General features: G+C 43.4%; 2 protein-coding genes across 2 annotated transcripts in view; one reads left to right on the top strand and one right to left on the bottom strand.

Moving 5' to 3' along the window:
- LOC132096980 (guanylate-binding protein 6-like) overlaps positions 1 to 10,829 on the top strand; it is a 41,365-nt gene extending 30,536 nt beyond the window's left edge. Inside the window, exons 2-4 of the mRNA XM_059502658.1 lie at positions 9,623 to 9,819; positions 10,413 to 10,567; positions 10,665 to 10,829. Coding sequence (XP_059358641.1) covers positions 9,627 to 9,819; positions 10,413 to 10,567; positions 10,665 to 10,829 — 513 coding nt within the window. The 5' untranslated portion in view covers positions 9,623 to 9,626. The remainder of the gene's footprint in view (positions 1 to 9,622; positions 9,820 to 10,412; positions 10,568 to 10,664) is intronic.
- A 6,802-nt stretch (positions 10,830 to 17,631) lies between these two features.
- Positions 17,632 to 21,473, bottom strand: LOC132096204 (guanylate-binding protein 1-like). The gene is made up of 5 exons (XM_059501449.1): positions 21,351 to 21,473; positions 18,579 to 18,789; positions 18,335 to 18,462; positions 18,136 to 18,245; positions 17,632 to 18,057 (listed from the first exon to the last, which is right to left on the bottom strand). The coding sequence occupies exons 2-5, from the start codon at positions 18,766 to 18,768 to the stop codon at positions 17,844 to 17,846; spliced, it is 642 nt and encodes a 213-aa protein (XP_059357432.1). The 5' UTR covers positions 18,769 to 18,789; positions 21,351 to 21,473; the 3' UTR covers positions 17,632 to 17,843.
- Between the last annotated feature and the right edge of the window lie 1,379 nt (positions 21,474 to 22,852).

Genomic DNA, 22,852 nt, shown 5'->3' with positions numbered 1-22,852 from the left:
GTGGGCTGGGCGCCCCTGACAAACAGCTCCCCAACCGGCCAAAGATGCATCTGGCGTGACAGTCTCTCGGGAAGCACAGATCCCCAGCCGAACCCCGGTATGGAGAAATTCGGCTGACGTCCACAGTTTTAACGACATCACACACCTCCGTGTCACCGAGATCGTTCAATGTGGAAGACAACGGGGTGAAATATTCCGTCGTTTCGTCCACCACTGAAACGGGCGCATGTGAAGCAATCCCACATGGATTACGGGAAGAGCCGCCGCCATTAGACCTAAAACTCTGAGGCACAATCTCACTGTCACTGCGTGACCCGCTCTGAAGTGCCGCATGCATGACGCAATCGACTGAGCGCGCGGGAGAGAAAGCTTTGCTGTCTTCGCGCAAGAGTCCAATTCTATTCCCAGAAAGGTAATCCGTTGAGAGGGGATTAACACAGTTTTCTGGAAATTCGTGCGTAAGCCCAGGCTGTGTAAATGATTCAGCACAAAATCCCGATGAGAGTGTGCTTGAGTCTGCGATTGCGCTAACACCAGTCAATCGTCCAAATAGTTCAAAACACGGACGCCCTGGAGCCGCAACGGGGCCAGAGCTGCGTCCATGCATTTTGAGAAAGTACGGGTAGCTAGAGCTAAGCCAAAGGGAAGAACGCGGTACTGATACGCTTTGCCCTCTAAAGCGAATCTGAGGAACTTCCTGTGTCTCTTGATGATCTGAATATGAAAGTATGCATCCGATCGATCGTGACAAACCAGTCGTTTGGTTGAATCTGAGACAAAATAGGCTTTACCGTCAACATCTTGAATTTGCTCGGCCTGAGTGCAAGATTCAGACGGCGTAAATCCAGAATGGGTCGTAATCCGCCGTCTTTTTTTGGTACCACAAAATAACGGCTGTAAAACCCTGACTCCATCTGAGAGGGGTGTACTTCTTCTATAGCCCCTTTGTTCAGTAGAGCTGACATCTCCCGTCCCAGCACCGCTATATCCATCGGTTTCACCACCGTGGAGAGAATTCCGCGGAAAAAGGGTTGGGCCTTTCCGAAACTGAATGGTGTATACGTGACAAATTGTGCGTAACACCCATTGAGAAATGCCGGTCTCAAAATGTCCGTTTCCTGCAACGCTGTCACACACATTGAAATGTCCGGGCACGAAAAACTCACGGTGTTCATGCACAGGGGAAGTGTATGCATAATAGCAGTATGTTTGGTAGCACGAAGCGCCAAATCCGTTGCCCGCCGTAATTCCTTTACCGCCTCAGGTGTAATACCCTCCCCTTCATCTAATCCTTTTAACAGCTCCGCTTGATAGGCCTGAAGGACCGCCATAGAATGGAGCGATGCAGCCGCTTGGCCAGCGGCCATTTAAGATTTCCCCACTAAACTGGACATGACTCGACACGCCTTAGAGGGAAGAAGGGGGCGAGACTTCTACGCCGCGGCCGAATTAGGCTCGAGGTGCTCGGCGAGAGTCTCTTCCACCGGCGGTATCGCTGCATAGCCATGGTTTGCCATATCAGAAATGGTGGCGAAATCCGCAGCCGCAGCGTTCGTAATCCGTGCCGAGAACAGCTGTTTCCAGGACCTCGAAACCTCCTGGTGGAGCTGAGCTGTCCTCAAAATCTATGTCGCACGTGTCACCCCAAGCTATCACCTCGTGCGGTGCCTCGGCAGTCGCAGAAGTGATATGGCGGGGGTTAGACACGGGGGCGACATCGGAAAAAACATCTACCCTTGAGCGCAGCACTCTGAGCCACAGGCCATCGCAATGGGGCCATGAAGAAAGGCCTCTAAGCGCTGCCTGTGCGTGGTGTAAGCCTAGGCAAACTACGCACCTGTCATGAGTGTCCCCCTTTACGATGTACCTGGTACACGGCTCTTTGCACTTCCTAAAACTCATCGTGTCTGCGGAGAGGAGTAATACTGCTCGTGAAGATTGCTGTTGAACGCGAGAAATAGGGCACAGAAGATTCGCTATATTCGCTTCGTTACTGAAGGAATGAAATCTGAGTTAAATGGCGCGCGGCGCCAGGTATATATATGCGTACGCATGCATGGGCGGTGCCACACGCTATTTGGCCAATAGGATTGGCGGTATGGTATAGGGCTTCAGACATTCGTCACACCGAAGGTGTTCCCATACGTGGTGACGTCACCGCAGCATCGAAGTGACCTATGAAAGGGAACCAAAATTTAAATAAAAGACCCATGTGCAATGTAAAGAGCTTAATTTATCATAACGTACTCTGTTACTAACGTAACCTCGGTTCCCTGAGATGAGGGAACGAGTACTGCGTAAGCTAGCTTACGCTATGGGAAAAGGTCCCCTTTTCTCGAGAATATGAAGCCAAAAATTATCCTTAATTTTTAAATAATGTAAAACGCAGTGCTGCAGCACAGCAGACCTAAGCGAAGCGGCTCGCGCGCTTATTGGCTGTGCTGTGGCAACTGCAGCAACCTATGGTGAGGCGGCGGAGAGGAACGAACTAATGGGGGCGCGATCTGAAGCGATCACCCGGTCCGAGCACATAGCACGGCAGGTTACGCAGTACTCGTTCCCTCATCTCAGGGAACCGAGGTTACGTTAGTAACCGAGTACGTTCCCTTTCGAGAGTACTCTCGTACTGCGTAAGCTAGCTTACGCTATGGGAACACAATGTAAAACGCCGTGCGTGCTCGGGAACTTCGACCTGTCACAGCCCGAGGCGAGAGCCCGGGGCTTTATAGCAGGAGAAATCCCAGTCCCAACAGCCAACCTTAGTGAGCTTTATATAGGGAACGAAAAAAGGGGGACGTGATAAGGCTTAGCACGTCTATATAGAAAGTACCCTGGCCTGCAGGGCAGGGACTTGCAGATTATAGAATCTAATAAATGTGGACGGAGAGGCCCAGCCTGCCGCCGCACAGATATCATCCAGTGGTATCCCGCAGGACCACGCCCATGACGAGGCCATACCTCGGGTGGAATGGGCTCTGATGCCGAACGGGCAGTGAAGGCCTTTAGATTTGTAAGCCAGCGAGATAGGCTCTGCTTCGTGGTGGCGAGACCTCGGGTGCGCCCACCAAAGCATATGAAGAGCTGGTCCGACCTCCTGAATGAGGCGGAGCGCGCAATATAGGTTTTGAGAGCCCTGACGGGGCAGATGAAGCTCGCGTTGCTTTCGTCGCTTTGCGAGGAAAGGGCTGACGGGCTGACAGCGAGATGACCTGTGCTCTGAACGGTGTTGAGAGCACCTTGGGGACATAGCCGTGTCTTGGTCTGAGAATGACTCTGGAGTCATTAGGCCCAAACTCGAGACAGTCAGCGCTTACAGATAGCGCATGTAAATCCCCCACTCGCTTGACTGAGGCCAGAGCCAGTAGAAAAGCGGTTTTGAACGAAAGAAGCTTCATATCGACAGACTGAAGCGGTTCAAAAGGGGGGCCCTTTAAGGCCTCTAGGACCGTAGACAGGTCCCAGGAAGGGATTGAAGGGAGTTGGAGTAGGGTTCATCCGACGTGCTCCCTTAAGGAAACGAATGACCAGTTAATTTTTTCCCAGTGATAGGCCGGCCACCGGAGCATGAGAAGCTGCAATGGCTGCCACATACACTTTGAGCGTAGACGGGGATCTGCCCGTCCTGTAGGAAGGAAAGTATCTCCGTCACGTCACATAAGTGAGGGTCTAGGTTCCGTGTCCCGCACCAGGTGGAGAACACTGACCATTTCTGCGCGTAAAAGCGCCTGGTTGAGGGCGCTCTGGCTTCCGTAATGGTCTTTAACACTCCCTCAGGGAGGTTCCCGGGTACCCGTTGAGGGGCCATACATGAAGGGCCCAAAGTTCGGGGTGGGGATGCCAGAGCGCGCCCTTCAGCTGCGTGAGGAGATCTTTCCGCAGCGGTATTGGCCATGGGGCTGTACTGGACAGCTGCATCAGCTTGGAGAACCAAGGTTGGGTCGTCCAGAGTGGGGCTACTAGCAGCATAGCACATCTGCTCTTCCTGACCCGATCGATGACCTGCGGTAGCATCGCGACTGGTGGGAAGGCATAAAGCGGGCGTCTGGGCCAATCGAGGGCCAGCGCGTCCCTGCTCTTTGAAAAATATATTGGGCAATGAGCGTTGTCTTCTGAGGCGAAGAGGTCGACCTCTGCCCTGCCGAAGATGCTCCACATCAACTGAACCGTTTGTGGGTGAAGAGACCACTCCCCAGGGGGAACATTCGCCCTGGAAAGCATGTCCGGGCCCCGGTTCAGGATGCCAGGTACATGCGCTGCCTTTAGCGAGCGCAGATTGTAATGTGCCCATGTCAGAAGACGTTCGGTCAGGGTGTGCAAGGTTTTTGACCTGACACCACCCTGGCGATTTATGTAGGCCACCACTGACATGCTGTCTGATCTGACCAGAACGTGGTGGCCCTTTAAAATTGGGAGGAAAGCTTTCAGGGATAGTTCGACCGCTATCATCTCCAGACAGTTTATGTGTAACAGTCGCTCCGGGCTCGACCAGAGGCCGGAGGCAGACCTGCCCTCGTACAGGGCGCCCCAACCGAGGTTGGATGCATCTGTCGAGACTACTTTCCATTTCGAGACAGCGCCCGTGCTTACGCCTAACTGATACCAGTTGGCTATTTTCCAAGGGGCCAGAGCTGTGATGCAGCCGTGGGTCACCTTGATGCGCGCGCGGCCGGAAATCCAGGAAAACATCTGGAACACGGTCTCTCAGCCAGCGTTGTAGTGGGCGCATGCGCAGCAGGCCCAGTTTGAGAACCGCAGAGGCTGATGCCATCAGACCTAGCATTTCTTGAAATCGTTTGAGCGGGTAAAGAGACCCGGCTTTCAACGACATGGCTAGATGCTGAATAGTGAGAGCGCGCTGTGACGTCAGATGCGCTGTACACGTCACAGAGTCTATGTCTATCCCCAAAAAGGAAATCCTCTGGCTGGGAGACAGAGCGCTCTTGACAGTGTTGATCGTGAGACCCAGGCATTCTAAATGGCTGAGGATCCAGGATCTGTGTGGCGTCAGTAGTTCCTCGGAATGGGCTAAAACTAGCCAGTCGTCGAGGTAGTTCAATACTCGCACTCACCGCATTCTCAGGGGTGCGAGAGCGGCATCCATGCACCGTGTAAACGTACGGGGCGCTACGGAGAGGCCGAATGGAAGAACCATGTACTGATAAGTCTGCCCCACGAAGGCGAATCTCAAGAATGGCCTGTGATGAGGTGCTATTTGAATGTGAAAGTAAGCGTCTTTCAGATCCACTGAGAAAAACCAATCCCTCGGGCGAATTTGCGCGAGTATTTGTTTGGTAGTTAACATTTTGAACGATCGCGCCATAAGCGCTTTGTTCAAACGTCTGAGATCTAGGATGGGTCTGAGACCGCCATCCTTTTTTGGTACGAGGAAGTAGCGGCTGTAAAAGCCTGACTCGCGCTGCGCAGGGGGGACAGTTTCTATCGCCCCTTTTGCAAGAAGGTTTATCAGTTCGGCGCGAAGGACGTGTGTCATTTCACTTTTCACTTTCGTTTCGACCACGGCGCGAAAGCGCGGCGGTCTGCGAGCGAACTGGAGCGAGTAACCTCGTTTTATTATATTCAAAACCCAATTTGATATGCCGGGGATGGCCTGCCATGCAGCGGCTCGTGCGGCTATGGGTTGAATGTGCTTCGGGCACTGGCCGCCTGTTATGAGGGGACCAGTAGCTCGAGTATGCTGTGCTTGGGACACTGTGGTGACAGCGCTTATTTGTAGGGTTGCGCACTGAGAAGTGGGCACGCGCGCTACATTTAGAGCACCTCCGGCGCGAGCGGGAAGGTGGGCATGAAAGGGGACCCGAGTGTGTTTTTGTGACACTTGGGGGAGTGTGTATACATGTAGGGGTGCGTACTGTGTAGTGGGCACACTGCCTACATAGAAAAAGCTCTTTTTGTGCTTTATTGAGGTCGCCGTGAAAACAGCGTTTGTGTGCAGGCGTGCGTGCATTGTAACAGGCTCGTTTACTGCAGTATAGACATCTCCAACCGCCTTTAGTGAGGGGATTGGAGGAAGTATGTGAGGTTTCTTGTGTGGTGGTCCGGCCGCAGCGGGACTTAACCACGGTCTTTTCAGCACGAAGGTCAGGAGGGCTTCGGAGGCTCGGGGTTCAGCACAATCCTGGGCCGAGGTCCCCGTCTCTCTGGCGGTTTGCGGCTCGTAGAGCGAGAGCGGTGCTGGGTTTTGGTCGCTGGGCGAGACTGTAAGTCTGGCTGCGATGGCTTCGAGGTCTGAGGGGGCGGCGCATTTCTACGGCATCCCGCAGCAGAGCTAGAGCGTTTCGGCAGGAAGTGTCTCATTGCTTGTGACGTCTTCTGAGCCTCAGTGAAGCGTTCAGCGAAACCCTTAACCAACTGGCCAAAGAGGCCGGAAGGCGAGATAGGAGAGTCAAGAAAGGCGGATTTGTCGGCGTCTTTCATCTCCGTGAGCGTGAGCCAGAGGTGTCGCTCTAAAACAGCGAGGCTTGCCATGCTTCGGCCGATCGCTTGTGCTGTGGTCTTTGTCGCACGCAGGGCTAGATCAGTAGCGCTGCGGAGATCTTTAAAGTCATAGGTATCTGGGGCAGACTCGTCCAGGTTACGGAGAAGTCTGGCCTGAAATACCTGCAGCACAGCCATGGTGTGTAGAGCCGAAGCAGCTTGACCATCGGAGGTGTATGCTCGGCCAGCGAGAGCTGAGGTGGTGCGGCACGGTTTGGATGGATGCACAGGCTTCGACCGCCATCCTGCGGCTGAGGGCGGGCAGAGGTGTGCAGCAATTGCCTCCTCGAGAGGGGGGAGGCTCTCGTAACCATGGTCTCGGGCGCCGTCGACAGAGGAGAGTGCTGACGAGACAGAAGTTTTCAAGCGTGCGGAGAATGGGGCTTTCCACGACTTCGTGAGTTCATTGTGAACTTCCGGGAAGAAGGGGGCGTTTCTTTGCGGAGGGGCCAAAGGGCGCCCCTGCAAGAACCATTCGTCCAGCCTGCTTTTAGCGGGCTCGTCTGGAGGAGACCAGTCGAGCTGAAGGTCGCTGACAGCCCTTGTAAGCACGCGAGTAAGCTCCGCGTCGATATCAGCGCGTTGTCCGGTGCAGCTGGGGGCTGTAGAGGGGGGGGGGTCCGCAATGGAGCCCGACCGTTCCTCACTACTGGACGCGGCGAGAGAAAGGCTGTCGTGTCTGTCCTCTTCCGCCTCAGGTGCTCCGAAGGAGAAGGGGGCGCTGGTGAGCAGAGACTGGCGCTGCTCGTCCACGAAGAGGACAGGCGAAGGAGAGAGAGCGGGCGAGGCACGCGGGGAGTGTTCCGGCGTGAGCTCGCGTGTAGCAGTGTGCTCAGGCATTCTCTGATCGCGGCGTTTCTTACGCGGCACTTGAGAGAGAAGAGGCGGAGCGGGTGGAGCATCGTGGCTGGTTTGAGCTAATCGAGCCCGCAGGGTCGATATAGCCATGTTGTCGCACTCAGGGCAGCCGCCCTTGGAGAGTGCGTTCTCAGCATGCTCGCGGCCCAGGCAGGAGACACAGAGGATGTGGCGGTCCTCGCTGGGCAAAGGGCCTCGGCAGGAAGCGCAGGCCCGAGGCATTTGAAACAACGCCTCGAATTTTGGAGAAAAAAGTGTGATGCAGCGGCAAAAACACTAGCTTTATAAAGGATATAGTCACGCCGGATGGCGCAGCAGGAAGCGAGTGCTGAAGGCGGCGTCGAGATGAAGCACGAGCCGACGTCCTCAGATCTGCGTTGCAGTGCTATCCCGCTGAGAGGCTTTTCGACGGCGTGTAGAGGCTTCTCCGGAGAAGACAGCGAAGTGCAGGTGAGATCGCTGAAGGAGATGAAATCTGATCCCTATGGCGAAGCGGTGGCTTATATAGTTCCAGCCACGCCTATTTTGGCGCGCTCTGACGTCCAATGGGCGCGAAGCGCCCCCATTGGTTCGTTCCTCTCCGCCGCCTCACCATAGGTTGCTGCAGTTGCCACAGCACAGCCAATAAGCGCGCGAGCCGCTTCGCTTAGGTCTGCTGTGCTGCAGCACTGCGTTTTACATTATTTAAAAATTAAGGATAATTTTTGGCTTCATATTCTCGAGAAAAGGGGACCTTTTCCCATAGTGTAAGCTAGCTTACGCAGTACGAGAGTACTCTCGAAAGGGAACATAACTTTGTGAAATCATGATGAACTTATCAGTGAGTTAAAGGATGCAGTCTTCAGGCTATCTCTTCAGAATTTGAATAAAAGTTTTTTTTTTCAGCTGCTTAAAGGACAAACGATCACATACACTGTCAACACAGCAAAGATTTGGGAGTACCTCATAACATTTCACTTTTTGCAATTCCATCTTTGCAATAGCGATAACCAATGGACGGAGAAAAATATAATTTGTCATATAGATGCAATGTAAATGCAGATAGCTTTTTAGTTTGAATTTTTTTTATCAAAATGTTTTTGAAATCGGTTTACTTTGCTATGTAAAAGCACTGACTCATACAAAACATCCATTGCTCAATGTGCATTGTTATTCTTGTAGTGAAAAGTTAAACCTGTTTGTTTTGTAAAGTATCAGTTATCGTGACGTTAACTACTAAGTATGTGCAGCTGTCAGACAAAAACTTGTACAGGTTTTTTTTTTTTTTTTTTTTGCAAAACAACCCCACCCTCCTGGGAATTGAGGTTATAGGAGCGGCCAGGTATAACACAACAAGCATCCTGAGATTTCAATGTGTTCCTGTTAGGTTTTCCAAGTCCATGAATTTCAAAGTAACTCCATAAAATATAATTATAGTGTAATTCAAAGTTAAAATAAGTAAATATTTATTTAATTAAAATATAATTACCTATACATTAAATTAGCCATTAAAACTCAGTTTTTACACAATATGTTCATTTGCACGATTGAAATTCTTAGACAGATGTTCTACAATTGTTTTTGAAAAAATGTAAAAGAAATTCAACAATAAAACAAAGTTCACTTACGTAACCCTAAACTTAAAATGTGTTAAGAGTAAAGATGGTCACGCGTCTGTCTCTCCCTCTGCGTTACTTCTCTGAGCGCACTGAACTGAATCTTATATATAACTTTACTCCACCGATGAGGTTATTGCCCAGTATCCGCCCATCGACCTATAGCTGTCTTGACGTTAAACAGTAGATTTCTTGGAAATCACTTATATAGTGACCGAACCCAACCTGCCATTTCACTTTTACTTTCACTTTCGTGTCAGCATAACTGATTTGCTAATAAGAGAACATATCTGTAACGTTACCATTTATAGAGTAGGCCCGGGTGCTGCAAGACTTTTGCTCCAGTTACGTCCTATAACGATCGGTAAGGTAATAAATTGTTTAAGTCAATAAATTATTAAAAACTATAAATATAGCTTACTTGTCACTGTTAAATCACTTTTAAGCTAAGTGTCCATTTATCATCAACCCAACTGCACGCTCGCACAACCCTGAGACTAACTAAGCACAACTGTTGATCAATTTCATAATGATTAATGACCTAGATCTCAGGTAAAATATAGTCTGTACCTATTTTAGAAACTTTTGACAACATTTAGACAACAGGCACTGTTCGGCAACGTAAAAAATGTTTTTACACGCTGAAAGAACATCTCTGCTTTTGCAGTAGCTAGAGTCATGTCGTGTGGCAGGCTCATGTCCGCTCCAGTGTGTCTCATTGAAAACGATGAAAATGGGCAGCTGCATGTGAGAAAAGAGGCCAAAGACATTCTGGATGGGATCAAGGAGCCGGTGGTGGTGGTGTCTGTGGTGGGACTCTACCGTACGGGGAAATCTTACCTCATGAACCGCCTGGCAGGACAACAGTCTGGTGAGAGAAAATGCTTGAAGTCATTCTTATGCGCGGTGCATGCTGATATGATTATGAGGACAAATCAAATGTGTGCGTCTGTGTCTGAAAACACTAACTGCGTTAAAATGAGAGCATTTTATGGAAAAAAATAAGTGTAATAATAAAACAAAATAGAGCAATATAGCAAATAGTGCAAATAAAAATAAAACCATTAAATAAGAGTAATGGGTGAATGATTGTGTGTGTGTGTGTGTGTGTGTGTGTGTGTGTGTGTCCAAATGTGCTACTTCTATTTATACAGCCTTAACTTGAATACACCTATGATTTATGTCTGAAATCTAAATTTTTTTCAAACACCCTCACGTTCAACTCTTTTAATCTAAAAAAAGAATAATGTAGACGCCCTTTTAAATGTATTCCATGAAGGGCATTATATTCCAAGTGTTCTTAATGCACAGTTTGATCGCTTAGGGTCATAAATAGACAAACGTCATTATAATATACAATATAGTATAGCTTTGTCGTTTTTTGTTTTTTTTTACATTGCATATGCTTTTAAATTTAACCTGTATTTGTCATCTTGGATAATAATGTCATTGTGATTGTCCCAGGCTTTGCTCTCGGCAGCACTATTGAATCGAAGACTAAAGGCATCTGGATGTGGTGTGTCCCTCACCCTTATAAAGAAGGACACACTCTGGTCCTGCTGGACACAGAGGGACTTGGTGACATTAGGAAGATATGGGAGGAAGACCTCAGCATTGATGTTTTCATAGCAAATACCCCCATTGCAACACACGTGCATTAATTTCAGCATAACTTATCATATTTGTTTACTTTCTGTAGAAAAGTCAATATCTCAGGGGGATGAGATACATGACACATGGATCTTCTGTCTGGCTGTTCTTCTCTGCAGCATTCTAGTGTACAACAGCTTAGGGGTCATTGATAACATGGAACTGGAAAAGCTGCAATATCCTTCTCACACAAGAAGCACAAAACATGCACATACAAGTGCAATAGATTGAAAACAATCTCTCATAGCATCAGTGTTATTCATCCTGAACTGTGCTGAATGTAGCTATGTTACTGATCTGACAGAGAACATTCGTGTGAAGGCAGAAGAGAGTCAAGACGAGGACATGACCACAGATTTCATCTGTGTTTTTCTTTCCTTTGTCTGGGCTGTTCGTGACTTCACTCTGGAACTGAAAATAGGAAACGAGCCGATAACATCAGATTAGTATCTGGAGAGTGCACTGACACTCAAATCAGACGAGACATTACACACACCGTAAACGCAATATACACTATCCATTCATTACATTCAACTGTGCCTTATTAGAGCACAAAATTAAAGTAAAATCACTTCTCAAAAAGGACCAGTTTTAGCTAGTGATTGAGAGTTTGGATCATTTTACCAACTCAAACCTTTGAGTCTCGTTCATCAAAATGAACATCTTTTTTTCGAGTCATTTTGTTCATTTTATCAAATAATAATTAAAATGTTACGTGTTACTTCGCCTATACGTCTACTATCACTTACTCAGATGTTGATCACACTACAAACAATACAAAACTATAATGCTATAAGAAACAGAAAATATTAATTCATTGTCTACCTGGGTCTTCAATCTATGATTAGCTCACCTCACCTCTTATCTGATAAGTCTTCGAGTTTGACTCATTCCTTCACCACGGCAGCCTTGGAAGCTTTAACCTATGCAGTCTGAGCCGGAAAGAGAATTTAATAGTTAATATATCAAGTCCTCCGGTTTGACTCGTTCCTTATTATTATCATCATCATCATCATAATGATTTACACATACAGTTACTGCATTTCTGGTCTGGTCTCTGGTAGCTTTTTACTTCTTACAGTTTACAAATATGTAAATTTTTGTCATGGTGGTTATTTTCCTTACACTGAATGCTGTCAAGTAAATTTCTTTATAGAGCACAACATTAACACAACCATTGTTAATCCAAAGTGTTTAACAATAAAAGGTTACCTAAAAAGCAACGGAGATCAAAAATTAAAGGGCAAAGAGATAAAATATAAAATAAAATGTATATAAAAAAACATAAAGTTCCGTACACAGCATCACTCAAATCCAAGGGTGTAAAAATGAGTCTTTTAAGTCTGATTTAAAAACACTGAGTTATGGAGATGCCCTGATAGTAAAGGGTAAACTCTTCCAGAGTTTAGGGGCTGCTACGGCGAAAGCTCTGTCACCTTTGGATTTACAACGAGAATGAGGGACAGATAAAAGAAGCTGGTTACAAGATCTTAATGACCTAGAGGTTGTATATGGCTGGTCACGGATATAATCCGGGGCTGACTTATGCAGTGCCTTATATACAAAAAAAGGATTTAAAATCAACTCTGAATTTGATAGGGAGCCAGTGCAATGAAACAAGAACAGGAGTAATATGCTCACTCTTTCTGTCAACAATCTGGCTGCCACATTTTGAACGATCTGAAGGCGAGATAGAGTGCTTTGAGGAAGGCTTACATACAGAGAGTTACAATAGTCCAGCCTTGAAGAGATTTGGACAATTTCAAGGTCTTTTCGAGAGCGAAAATGTTTTACTTTCGCAACAGATCTGAGGTGGAAGAAGCTACACAACCATGTTTACATGCTTGTCAAATTGTAGTAATGGATCGAAATGGATCCCTAGATTTTTTTTACATGGGGTTTTAAGTTATCACTAAGGGAGCCTAACCTACTTGTAAGAGTAGTATTGAGTGTAGCGGGGTCTAGCAGAAGCACCTCAGTTTTTTCAGTGTTTAGTTGCAAAAAATTGTTAGCCATTCAAGTTCTCACTTCATCAAAACATGAGAAAAGAAGTTGTAAAGAAGAGTCATTTTCGAGATTGATTGGAAGGTAAAGTTGTAGGTCATCAGCAAAGCAATGATAGTTAATACTATATTTCTGGAGAATGGAGCCTAGGGGAAGGATGTAGAGCAAGAATAATAAAGGGCCAAGAATAGAACTCTGAGGAACACCATAGAGACGGTCGCAGAAGGTGAGGTGAACGACCCAATATTTACTGAAAACCTCCTACCCTTTAAGTAAGAGGTGAACCACTGTAATGCCGTGCCTTGAACCCCTACTGCATATTGTCGTCGATTCAAGGGTATGTCATGGTCAATAGTGTCGAAGGCTGCACTCAAATTTAACAGTATCAGAACTTATGAACGTATGACGTATGAATGTCACGTGATGAACGTACGACTCGATAAACCTGAAGACTCAAGAGATGAACTAATCAATTCTCTTTCTGGCTCAGACTGCATTGACTGAAACGGGTGAACTACTAGTACAAGTAAAGAACCTATAGAATATTGCGAATGCGTGACTGAACGAATCCCTCCCCAAGATGACTTACTTTTCCTGAGTCACATTAAAGATTCGTTCAAAATCAACGAATCGTTCAAGAACGACACATTACAACCTTACACTGCTCAAAACTCGTGTTTGAATCATCAGTGGCAAATTCTTTAAATATGAAAACATACTTACAGGCTCTGAGTCAGTACAGCCAGCATTGTAGTCTACTCCCAAGATCAGGAAACAGCCCTCCATAAAATGCGCTGCACACATCCGAATATTTGGGCTGAACTGTTCTGGAATTTAACCACTGTTTTATAGTTGAGTTCTCTTTTGGGAGGCCAAACAAAGTATTTCCGCTTTCGCAACGAAACACACTACGTCTTTACGATAGGGCTGTGGAGGCAACAATACTACAGCAAGAATTAAAAAGGTTGCATTACCGCCCCTATCTCTCAAATGGACCATTGACACACTGTCTTCGATCTCAATTAGGAGTGTCAATGGTCCACCTGAGAGATCGGTGGCAGTAATGCACTTATAAGTCTGTGATCTGCCATAAAGCAAGAAGACACTTCGTGCTTCTGCTTATGAAAACACTCTCAGGAGAGTTGTAACAGTTCAAACATTGCGAATCAGAGGTAAAACAATATAATATTAAACATATATAATATAATATTGTCTATTGCTTTCTTAGTTTTTATTTCAATGCGGTATTTTGTTTTTTTTTTATTATTTGTTTATTTGTCGGTTTATATGTATGTTTTAACTTATCTGTTGCTTACTTATATTTCTTGCTATAAGATTTTGCTGTGATGTTGCCATTATCAACACACGTCATACAGACAGTAACTTAAACATGAATTAAAATGTATTTTAATATATTTTTGTGTGTGCCATAATGTTGTAACCCCTAAACAGCAGTTTAATTTAAACATACATTCAGCATTTGTTCTGATTGCAAACAGTTTTACTATATGCATAAATATACAACATTTTTAAAATCCTGAACATTCACAGGTGCAGCTTAACACTACAGCCATTTTAGTGGCCTAAACAATCTGCTATATTTTGCATGCAGTAGATTATCTCATGAGAGCTGACTTCTTTGGATTACATGATCAGCCAAATGATATTTACATTACCTCAGTAACCCCACATTTACACACATACTTTTGATTATGGAATAAATATAGCACTGGAAAAGCTGCAGTATCTTTCTTTCTTGCACAATAATGAATTTGGACACTACTCATAAACAATCAAAATATCACCCAGACCTATACTCCTTTTATGAATGCAAGAATCTTAAAATGCATTACTTTAATGTGATGAGTGTCTATGGTTTGCTGTTCTTTTCCTCTGAACTCAAGCATTAGAGGTAGGAGTTTTTCCATATTGCTGAGAAGTACCATCATCACATCCATAAAACTGCTAGAACCTTTTTCTTCCTTCTCTTTTTTTAGATTGTTTATCTCTTCCTCAAGGAAATCAGCTTTCTCTTTAAAGCCTTTCATTAGCAGTTCTTCCATCTCCTTCAGTTTGCTTTCCATAGCTCTGTCCAGCTCCTGCTGCTGCTGCTCTATCTCAGATTTAAACTTCTCTTGCATCTGCTGCATCCTGGCTGCATGCTGTTTTCTCTCTTCCTGCAACATTCGCTCTCTCACTATTATTTTTTCCTCTTCTTCTTTACACCTCTGTTCCAGCAGAGCACTCTTCTCTTTCTCCTCTGACCATTTAATTGAGGCATAGAGAGAAAAAACGAAGTAATGAGATTCTGTGATTATTTGCAGCACCATGCTATGAAATTCAGTAGCGCAACACATTTGCTTGTTTGGTATTGCTTATATAAAAATGTTTCTCATATAACTCCATATTTAAAAGAAAAACCGTTGAGAACCTTGGTGAGCAAGTTAGTTACAGTTAATATTTTGTTGTCATGGTCTGCCAAGTACAGAGTGGATCTATTTGCCCCAATGTTTAAAGTCAATAGACTGACATGAAAGACACTGCATTTGTATGGTTATTGCTGACTAAAATGTGTATTTCTAAGGAAAGACATATTATACATTGTATTACTTTTGTACTTTATTATTTGCAATTATTTAACTGGTCCTGTAAATTAGAATACATTTTATTTTATATATACTTATGTTTTCATATTTATGAGCACATAACCCCATGCATACCTTTCTTCTAACCATTTCTAAATATACTGTTGTTATACACATAATGCACACAAATATAACAAATATTGAATCCAAATATTTATTATTGAAGGCAATGGGCTTGGGCTTACCAGCCATGTAAAAATGCTAGAAGACTTTTACTGTCTGCAGTGGTTCCCAATCGTGGTTCTGGAGAACCCCAACACTGTACTCTTTTGGTGACTTCCTTATCTGACACACTCATTTGAGGTCTTGGAGTCTTCAGTAATGAGCTGATAAACTGAATCAGGTTTGTTTGAATAGGGAGATATCTAAAATGTGCAGTGTTGGGGGTTCTCCAGAACCAGGATTGGGAACCAATGCCCTACTGTATAGTGACACATTTCTCTTGGATATGTGGCAATATCAAATGCCTTGGAGGGTAAAACAGGTTAGATTAAGTACCAAAATGTTCCTGGATTAAACAGCTAAAGGAACTGAGAAATATTAATTAGGCTGATTGTTCAAAAAAGTTTACCTTGAATCTTTCTGTCATTTTCGGAGAGTTTTGTATCAATGCAGAGGATACTTTTTGATTCAGGTCCCCGGTCCTTCATAAACTCATTCAACATGGCCTCAGCCTGCACAAAAACATATTATTAATACACATTTATTGGAACACTCATGCCCATGTACTCTATATTCACACAGCTGAAAGTCTCAAAAACACAAAAAAAGTCCTCACCGATACACCTTTGTTGGGTTCTCTGCGGTACTGTTCAACAATGGCGTCTCTGTCTCTGCAGTAGAGTTCATATCCTCCAGACTTACTGTACTCTCCATCCTGCAGCCGTTTGTTCATGTCAGAGAACAGATTCTTCAGCAGATCTCTGCACTTTCTCTCTGATGCCATCTCATTCTCTTGCAATAGGCCTACAAAGCATTTACTTACAGCTTCCTATAAAACATATGGAAATACAATCTGAAACATGCACAAACACACACAATCAATGTCCTGAATGTTTGGATACACTGTTTTTTTAATTTCACTAGTCTGATGGACATACAGTAGAAATTAATTTGGTCACAAAACATTAATACAATGATTCAGTCTCCAACCTCAACATATACTCTTCAGCATGGTTAGGTTCAGGTGTGGGAGTGGGATAGGGTTAGGTTTTTGGGGATAGCTATCTCAAGTTAACTTGGGACATTAGTGAAGACACATAATTTTCCTTTAAGAAAACATTGAACAACACCCCTTCCTTTCCTGTTATATTATAGGTTGCATATATGTCTTCAGCACAAATGTTTCTTTCTCTATATAAATGTGTTTTTTGTTTTGTTTGAATGATTAGTCTACATTAAAGTTTAAAGATAATTTTTTTTAAAACTTTAAACAAATACAAAATGAAAAGCTAAAAATATTTAATAAAAATGAAAGCATATAAATTAAACTCTACATAAGATCTGTATATTTAGGATATTATATATACATCTGACTGTCTGAACACCTGACTAAGCATTTGTATGTGTATTTATATACATTTGCATAATGGTATCATAGTCTATAAATTACTTGTGGTTGAATTATGTGCTAATGTGTCTGTTATATTACCACAGCTCTGTTATAAGTGGAAAGTTATTATTTTTTTTCAATCAATTGATTTTTCAACGTTTTAGTGCCACGTTGAAAAAAAGGAAAGATAACAAGAATAAAGTCTAAATATTACGAGAATAAAGACGTAATAGGCCTAGTATGAGAATAAAGTCAAAATATAAAATCGAAATGTTAGGAGAATAAAGTCTAAATATTACGAGAATAAAACTGAAATGTTTCGAGAATTAAGGCGAGAATAAATCTGCACCAGACGCCCAAGCACTGATAAAATGCATAAACACAGATAAATAAATGTGCCTGTTTAACAGTCTTTTGGACTTGAATATCAACGAAGGACTGTTAAATTGGTAAAACACTCACATTTGCCAGTAATTCTGTGTCCTCCTTTCAGAGTTTTCACAGGACTCTTATGAAAGACATGGTCACAGAAACGACCTGTGACCTCCAGAAAATCTGGTACAAGTTCCTGTTCTTTTATGTTTTCTAAGTGTATTATGTTTTCATTCGAGGCGGGAGATGGGAATACAAAACAGTTCCGGGATGGGAAATAGTTTCGGATGCATTGACGAGGCAGGTTGTAGTCACTGATTTTCTTATTCACACCTAAATGAGTTTAACAAGAAAACATATTATTACCAAAATGCACGAAATTCAACATTTAGTGTTTAGAAAATAGTGTCAACATTTTCTATTTTCATTCTATAGTCACAATTTGTTTACCTTCAAATGCTGCTTGATGCATATAATATTACACATTAGCTGATTTAACTGAACTTAAATCAATAGTCAGACCTATCTGTCACACATGATGACTAATATAATTTTAGCCAGGTTTTTTCTGCTTTTTTTATTATTTGAAATGCATAGATTATTTAAAAGTCTTTGCATTTACAATGCTGAGGGGAAAAACAATCAATAGACCTTAATTATAGTAATTACTTCTTAAATACCTTTCTTCAGATCGAGGGCAAACTCAAGGTACTCATCTTCTGTCACTTTCTTTCCATCAGCTTCCAACTTCAATGTGAAATCTCTCAGCACCCAGATGAATGATGGGAAAAAACGCACAAAATGACAATCGTCTCCTTCAGCTGCTCCATCTGGTATAGATAATGGTGACCTGATGTTGATCTGCTCACTGAGCTCAGTAACGTAGCTGCACATTGAGAAATAACAGCATCTTGCATAGTCTGTATAAATGAAAGAGGGTTACATGTGACAGAAAAAAGGATACTGCAGATTCTCCACTGCAGTGTTATCAATAGTGCCGCGGCTGTTGTACACCAATGTGCTGCTGAGCAGAACAGCCAGACAGAAGATCCAGCTGTCATTCTTAGAGTCTCCCTGAAACACAGTGTCTTCAAATCAAATCATCCACAAATTAATACATATTTAGAAGAATAATAAGTCTACAGCTTTATCCTTGTCCTCACTTTGTCCACGTCACCAACTCCCTCTGTATCCAGCAGCACTAGAGTGTGTCCTTCTTTTTTAGGGTGAGGGACACACCACATCCAGATGCCTTTGGTTTTTGATTCAACAGCACTGCCAAGAGCAAAGCCTGAGACAAACAAATTATATTTATATAACAACCCATTTTCATGCAACTGTTGTAAGAACTGACTTAATTATGACTGTATATTGTTAATGGCAAAGTAGCCTTCCAAAACACATCACCTGACTGTTGTCCAGCCAGGCGGTTCATGAGGTAAGACTTCCCTGTGCGGTAGGGTCCCACCACAGACACCACCACCACCGGCTCATTGATCCTGCTCAGGAACTCAAGGGCATGCTTACAGACACAGAGTGATCCATTCGCATTCTCCACCAAACATATGGGTGTAGACATTAGTCCGGCTTTAGACATGCTGTCTCACTTTAGCTCATTCTGTATGTTCAAGGACAAAATATTTGAAGATGAACAGATTTCTTAAGGGTTTGACACAATGGTGAGTAATGATGACAGAATTTCCATTTGAGCTGTGAGACTTCCTGTGTGTTTTGTTTCAAAATCAAACAATACTTGTAAAAAGAAGACCTTTCATTCAAAAAATGTAAAAAAGTGCGAGAAAACTCATATTATGAAATAAAAAGATTTCTCCAATACATTCATGCACAATTATTGGCACCCTTAGAAACTCTTATGAGTACAATATCTCTGAATCATATTTACATTTTAGCACACCAGGGGCTGTTTCATAAAAGACTCTAAGAAAAGTGGGGATTAAAGTCCAAAACCTGACTTGAAATAACCTAACAAATCAATCGGGACTAAAGCGGTTTCATAAATTTCTATTTAAGTTAACTCAAGCTCCCTTATTCGGTCCAGGTTCAATAGGGATCATATCAGGAGTCAGGATAATTTGATGTGCACGCTCATTCTTAAGCAGCTCTTAAAGGGATCATATGATGCGATTTAAATTTTTCCTTTCTCTTTGGAGTGTTACAAACTCTTGGTGCATAAAGAAGATATGTAAAGTTGCAAAGACTAAAGTCTCAAATCCAAAGAGATGTTTTTTATAAAAGTTAAGAGTCAACCACGCGGTTTCATAAATTTCTATTTAAGTTAACTCAAGCTCCCTTATTCGATCCAGGTTCAATCGGGATCATATCAGGAGTCAGGATAATTTGATGTGCATGCTTATTCTTAAGCAGCTCTTAAAGGGGTCATATGATGCGATTACATTTTTCCTTTCTCTTTGGAGTGTTACAAACTCTTGGTGCATAAAGAAGATATTTAAAGTTGCAAAGACTAAAGTCTCAAATCCAAAGAGATGTTTTTTTTATAAAAGTAAAGAGTCAACCATCACTCCTAAAACAGCTTGTTTAAATGCCCCACGTCTATGTCACTGTGTGGGAAGATTAGAGTTGGGTATCAATTGGGTTTTTTACGATAAAGGTGCCATTTTGATACTTTTAAAACGGTACCGGTGCCTAAACGGTCCTGAACCGATACTTAAAAAAAAAAACATTTTAAAAAGAGCCACAAAAACTATGGAAAACTATTAAAGAACAGAAAAAATATTCTAAATAAATCCATAGCTTTCACATGCTCCTTGGATGCTCTCATTTCCCAAGTTGTGCTTCCTTCACTCTAAGGCTAATACATGTATTTCATGATCTGGGTCATTGTTTAATACAAAACTACACATAATGTTTCTACTGTATCTCTGTCAATCACTCTGATATTTAGGTAAAATGAGTGCTGTCTGTCACTGTCTTTCACTGTTCTGTGAATGACTGTATGCTCATTCTTTATAAAGTATAGCAACAATGTAGTTTGTAAAGTACAGTACTGTGCAAAAGTCTTTAAGCATTTAAGCCAGTTATTTATATCTTTTGTTGTAGTGTGTCAGTAGGAAATATCAGTTTACATTTCTAAACATTCATTTAGTCATTAATTTTAATAATAATCAAGTGAGATTTTTGAATGCACAAGCAGTCTGACAACAGCTGGTGCTCCACACAGAGATCTGATCTCAATATAATCTGTCTGTTATTACATGAAGAAACAGCTGAAACCGAGACAGACACATTTCTAAAACTCTTTTCTTTGTATTGGTCTTAATTTTCTGAGATACTGAATTTGGTATTTTCCTTAGTTGTTAGTTATAATCATAAAAATTAAAAGAAATAAACATTTAAAATATACAATTCTGTGTGTAATTAATGAATATAATATACAAATTTCACTTTTTGAATGGAATTAGTGAAATAAATCAACTTTTTGATGATATTCTAATTATATGACCAGCACCTGTAAATGTGAAACTACATTCAGAAATAAATGAGTTATTAAAAGAAAATTATTAAGATGAGTTTAGCATTTCCTTGAACATTTCACATTTTCCCACCAATTTCTGTAATTTATTTGGCTACTTTCATCACACGTTTAAGTAATTATATATTCATTTAAACAAAAAAACACATTTGTTTATTTATTTGCGTAATTATTTGTTTGTTGTATTTGCAGGTTTGGTCCTCCATACTAAACAGACATTTAAAAGTATGCCTATGAGTCATCATGTCGAAAGACTTTAAATCACTCTCACCAGCACAATGCAAATGATTGTCACTTGACAGGCCTCTTTCACCAGGAGACAATAGATGAGTTTTCCGGGTTTGGAATGCAGAATAACTCTTTTCACAGGGTTGAGCTTTTAAAGGAAGGCTACAAGAGGCAATATTATTTTTGCTTTCCAAACTACCCCAAAGGCAAGAAAAATCTACTATTGCATTTCCACGACTTTCAAAAATCGTAAACATACGGAAATAGAACACGGCAGTCAAAAGAGAGAAATTGCCACCTCCACAGCAATAGCCCAATCGAAATCATTCATGACGTTACCTAGTGGTAAAGACTATTGTAATTGTTTTTAAGCCACATACAAGAAAAGAAAGTCGCTTACGTTGATCAACCTTAAATATGTTTTAGTTACTAGATCTTACCGATGTTGTTTCTCACTCCTGTAGTTTTCAGGTAAGTTATTGTTTGAGATGATGTTAAACTGATTACCTGTTTACTATCCAATAACAAGAATACTTCCACTTTCGTGACAGCATCACTCGCACATCCATATTTAGTAGGCTACCATTTAATAGAACAAACGTACTCGGTTACTAAACGTAACCTCGGTTCTCTCTAGAAGAGCGAACGAGTACTGCGTCTTAGCTAAGACGCTACGGGAAAAGTCTCTTTTCACGAAATACTGAAGCAAAAAATTATCCTTAATTTTGTATTTTTGTAAAGCGCATTTGCAGCAGTACACAGCCATAAGCGAGACGGCTCGTTCGCTCATTGGCTTGTTCTGCGGCAACTGCACAGCCTATCGAGCGCGGGCTGATGCAACATCAGACCAATAAGGGCGCTTCGCGCCCTTCTTGCCACTTCCCGCCGAAACGGGTGTGGCTCAACCTATAAAAGGAGCTCGAAAAGGCTGACTCACCTGATTTATTTCATCGCCGAAGCGAACCAGAGTGAATCGTGCGCACGGCAGAGAACGCAGTACTCGTTCGCTCTTCTAGAGAGAACCGAGGTTACGTTTAGTAACCGAGTACGTTCTCCTACGAGAGCTCTCTCGTACTGCGTCTTAGCTAAGACGCTACGGGAACCCAATGTAAAACGCCGTGCGCGCAGGGATCACACACCAATAAACCTAAAGCAACGCCCAGGATTTACAGTGCACAGTCACCTGAGGGACTCACAGAGAGTCCAGGACAGAAAAGGGAAAAAGCCCTCCGTCCCATATCTAGCAGCATCTGTAGATGCGGCAATATGACGTCACACAGCCGAGGCAAGGCCTGACCAATGTGGTAATGCGGGTCTTACGCAATACTGCCCATATAACAGTCGGCAGCGCATAGCGCTCGTGAACTCAGAATTCCCCTCAGGGCCCTGATTCGCCTATACCGACAGCAGCCTTGCTTGCAAGGCGAGAACCTCCAGGTTATAGAACCTGATAAATGTAGACGGCGAGGCCCAACCTGCCGCCATACATATATCCTGCAAGGAGATCCCAGTAGACCACGCCCACGACGAGGCGATGCCTCTTGTGGAGTGTGCTCTGACGCCCAACGGGCACTGAAGGCCCCTGGAAGCGTAAGCTAACGCTATGGCGTCAACTATCCATCTGGATAGAGTCTGTCTCGAAACAGCCATTCCCTTGGAACGCCCACCGAACGAGACAAATAGCTGCTCCGTCTGCCGAAAGGCAGCAGAGCGAGACACATAAGCTCTTAAAACCCTGACAGGGCAAAGAAGACTCGAGTCTCCATCCTCCCCTGACACCGGCAGGGCAGACAGGGCAATAACCTGAGCCCGAAACGGTGTGTTGAGGGATTTCGGCACATAACCGTGCCTAGGTTTGAGTATGACTCTTGAGTCATTGGGCCCAAACTCCAAGCACGACTGGCTCACCGAGAGCGCGTGCAAATCACCCACACGCTTCACA

Source organism: Carassius carassius, chromosome 20 (genome assembly GCF_963082965.1).
Source record: "Carassius carassius chromosome 20, fCarCar2.1, whole genome shotgun sequence".
In the NCBI taxonomy this organism is placed as follows: domain Eukaryota; kingdom Metazoa; phylum Chordata; class Actinopteri; order Cypriniformes; family Cyprinidae; genus Carassius; species Carassius carassius.
This window is presented reverse-complemented; position numbering and strand designations above follow the sequence as displayed.

Bases quoted from the DNA above. Each gene is read 5' to 3' on its own strand.
- LOC132096204 (XM_059501449.1), bottom strand. From the start codon at position 18,768: ATGTCTAAAGCCGGACTAATGTCTACACCCATATGTTTGGTGGAGAAT. The intron at 18,463-18,578 runs GTGATGTGTTTT...TGTTTGTCTCAG, and splicing joins CCTGGCTGGACAACAGTCAG to GCTTTGCTCTTGGCAGTGCT. The intron at 18,246-18,334 runs GTGAGGACAAGG...ACTGTGTTTCAG, and splicing joins GAGTTGGTGACGTGGACAAA to GGAGACTCTAAGAATGACAG.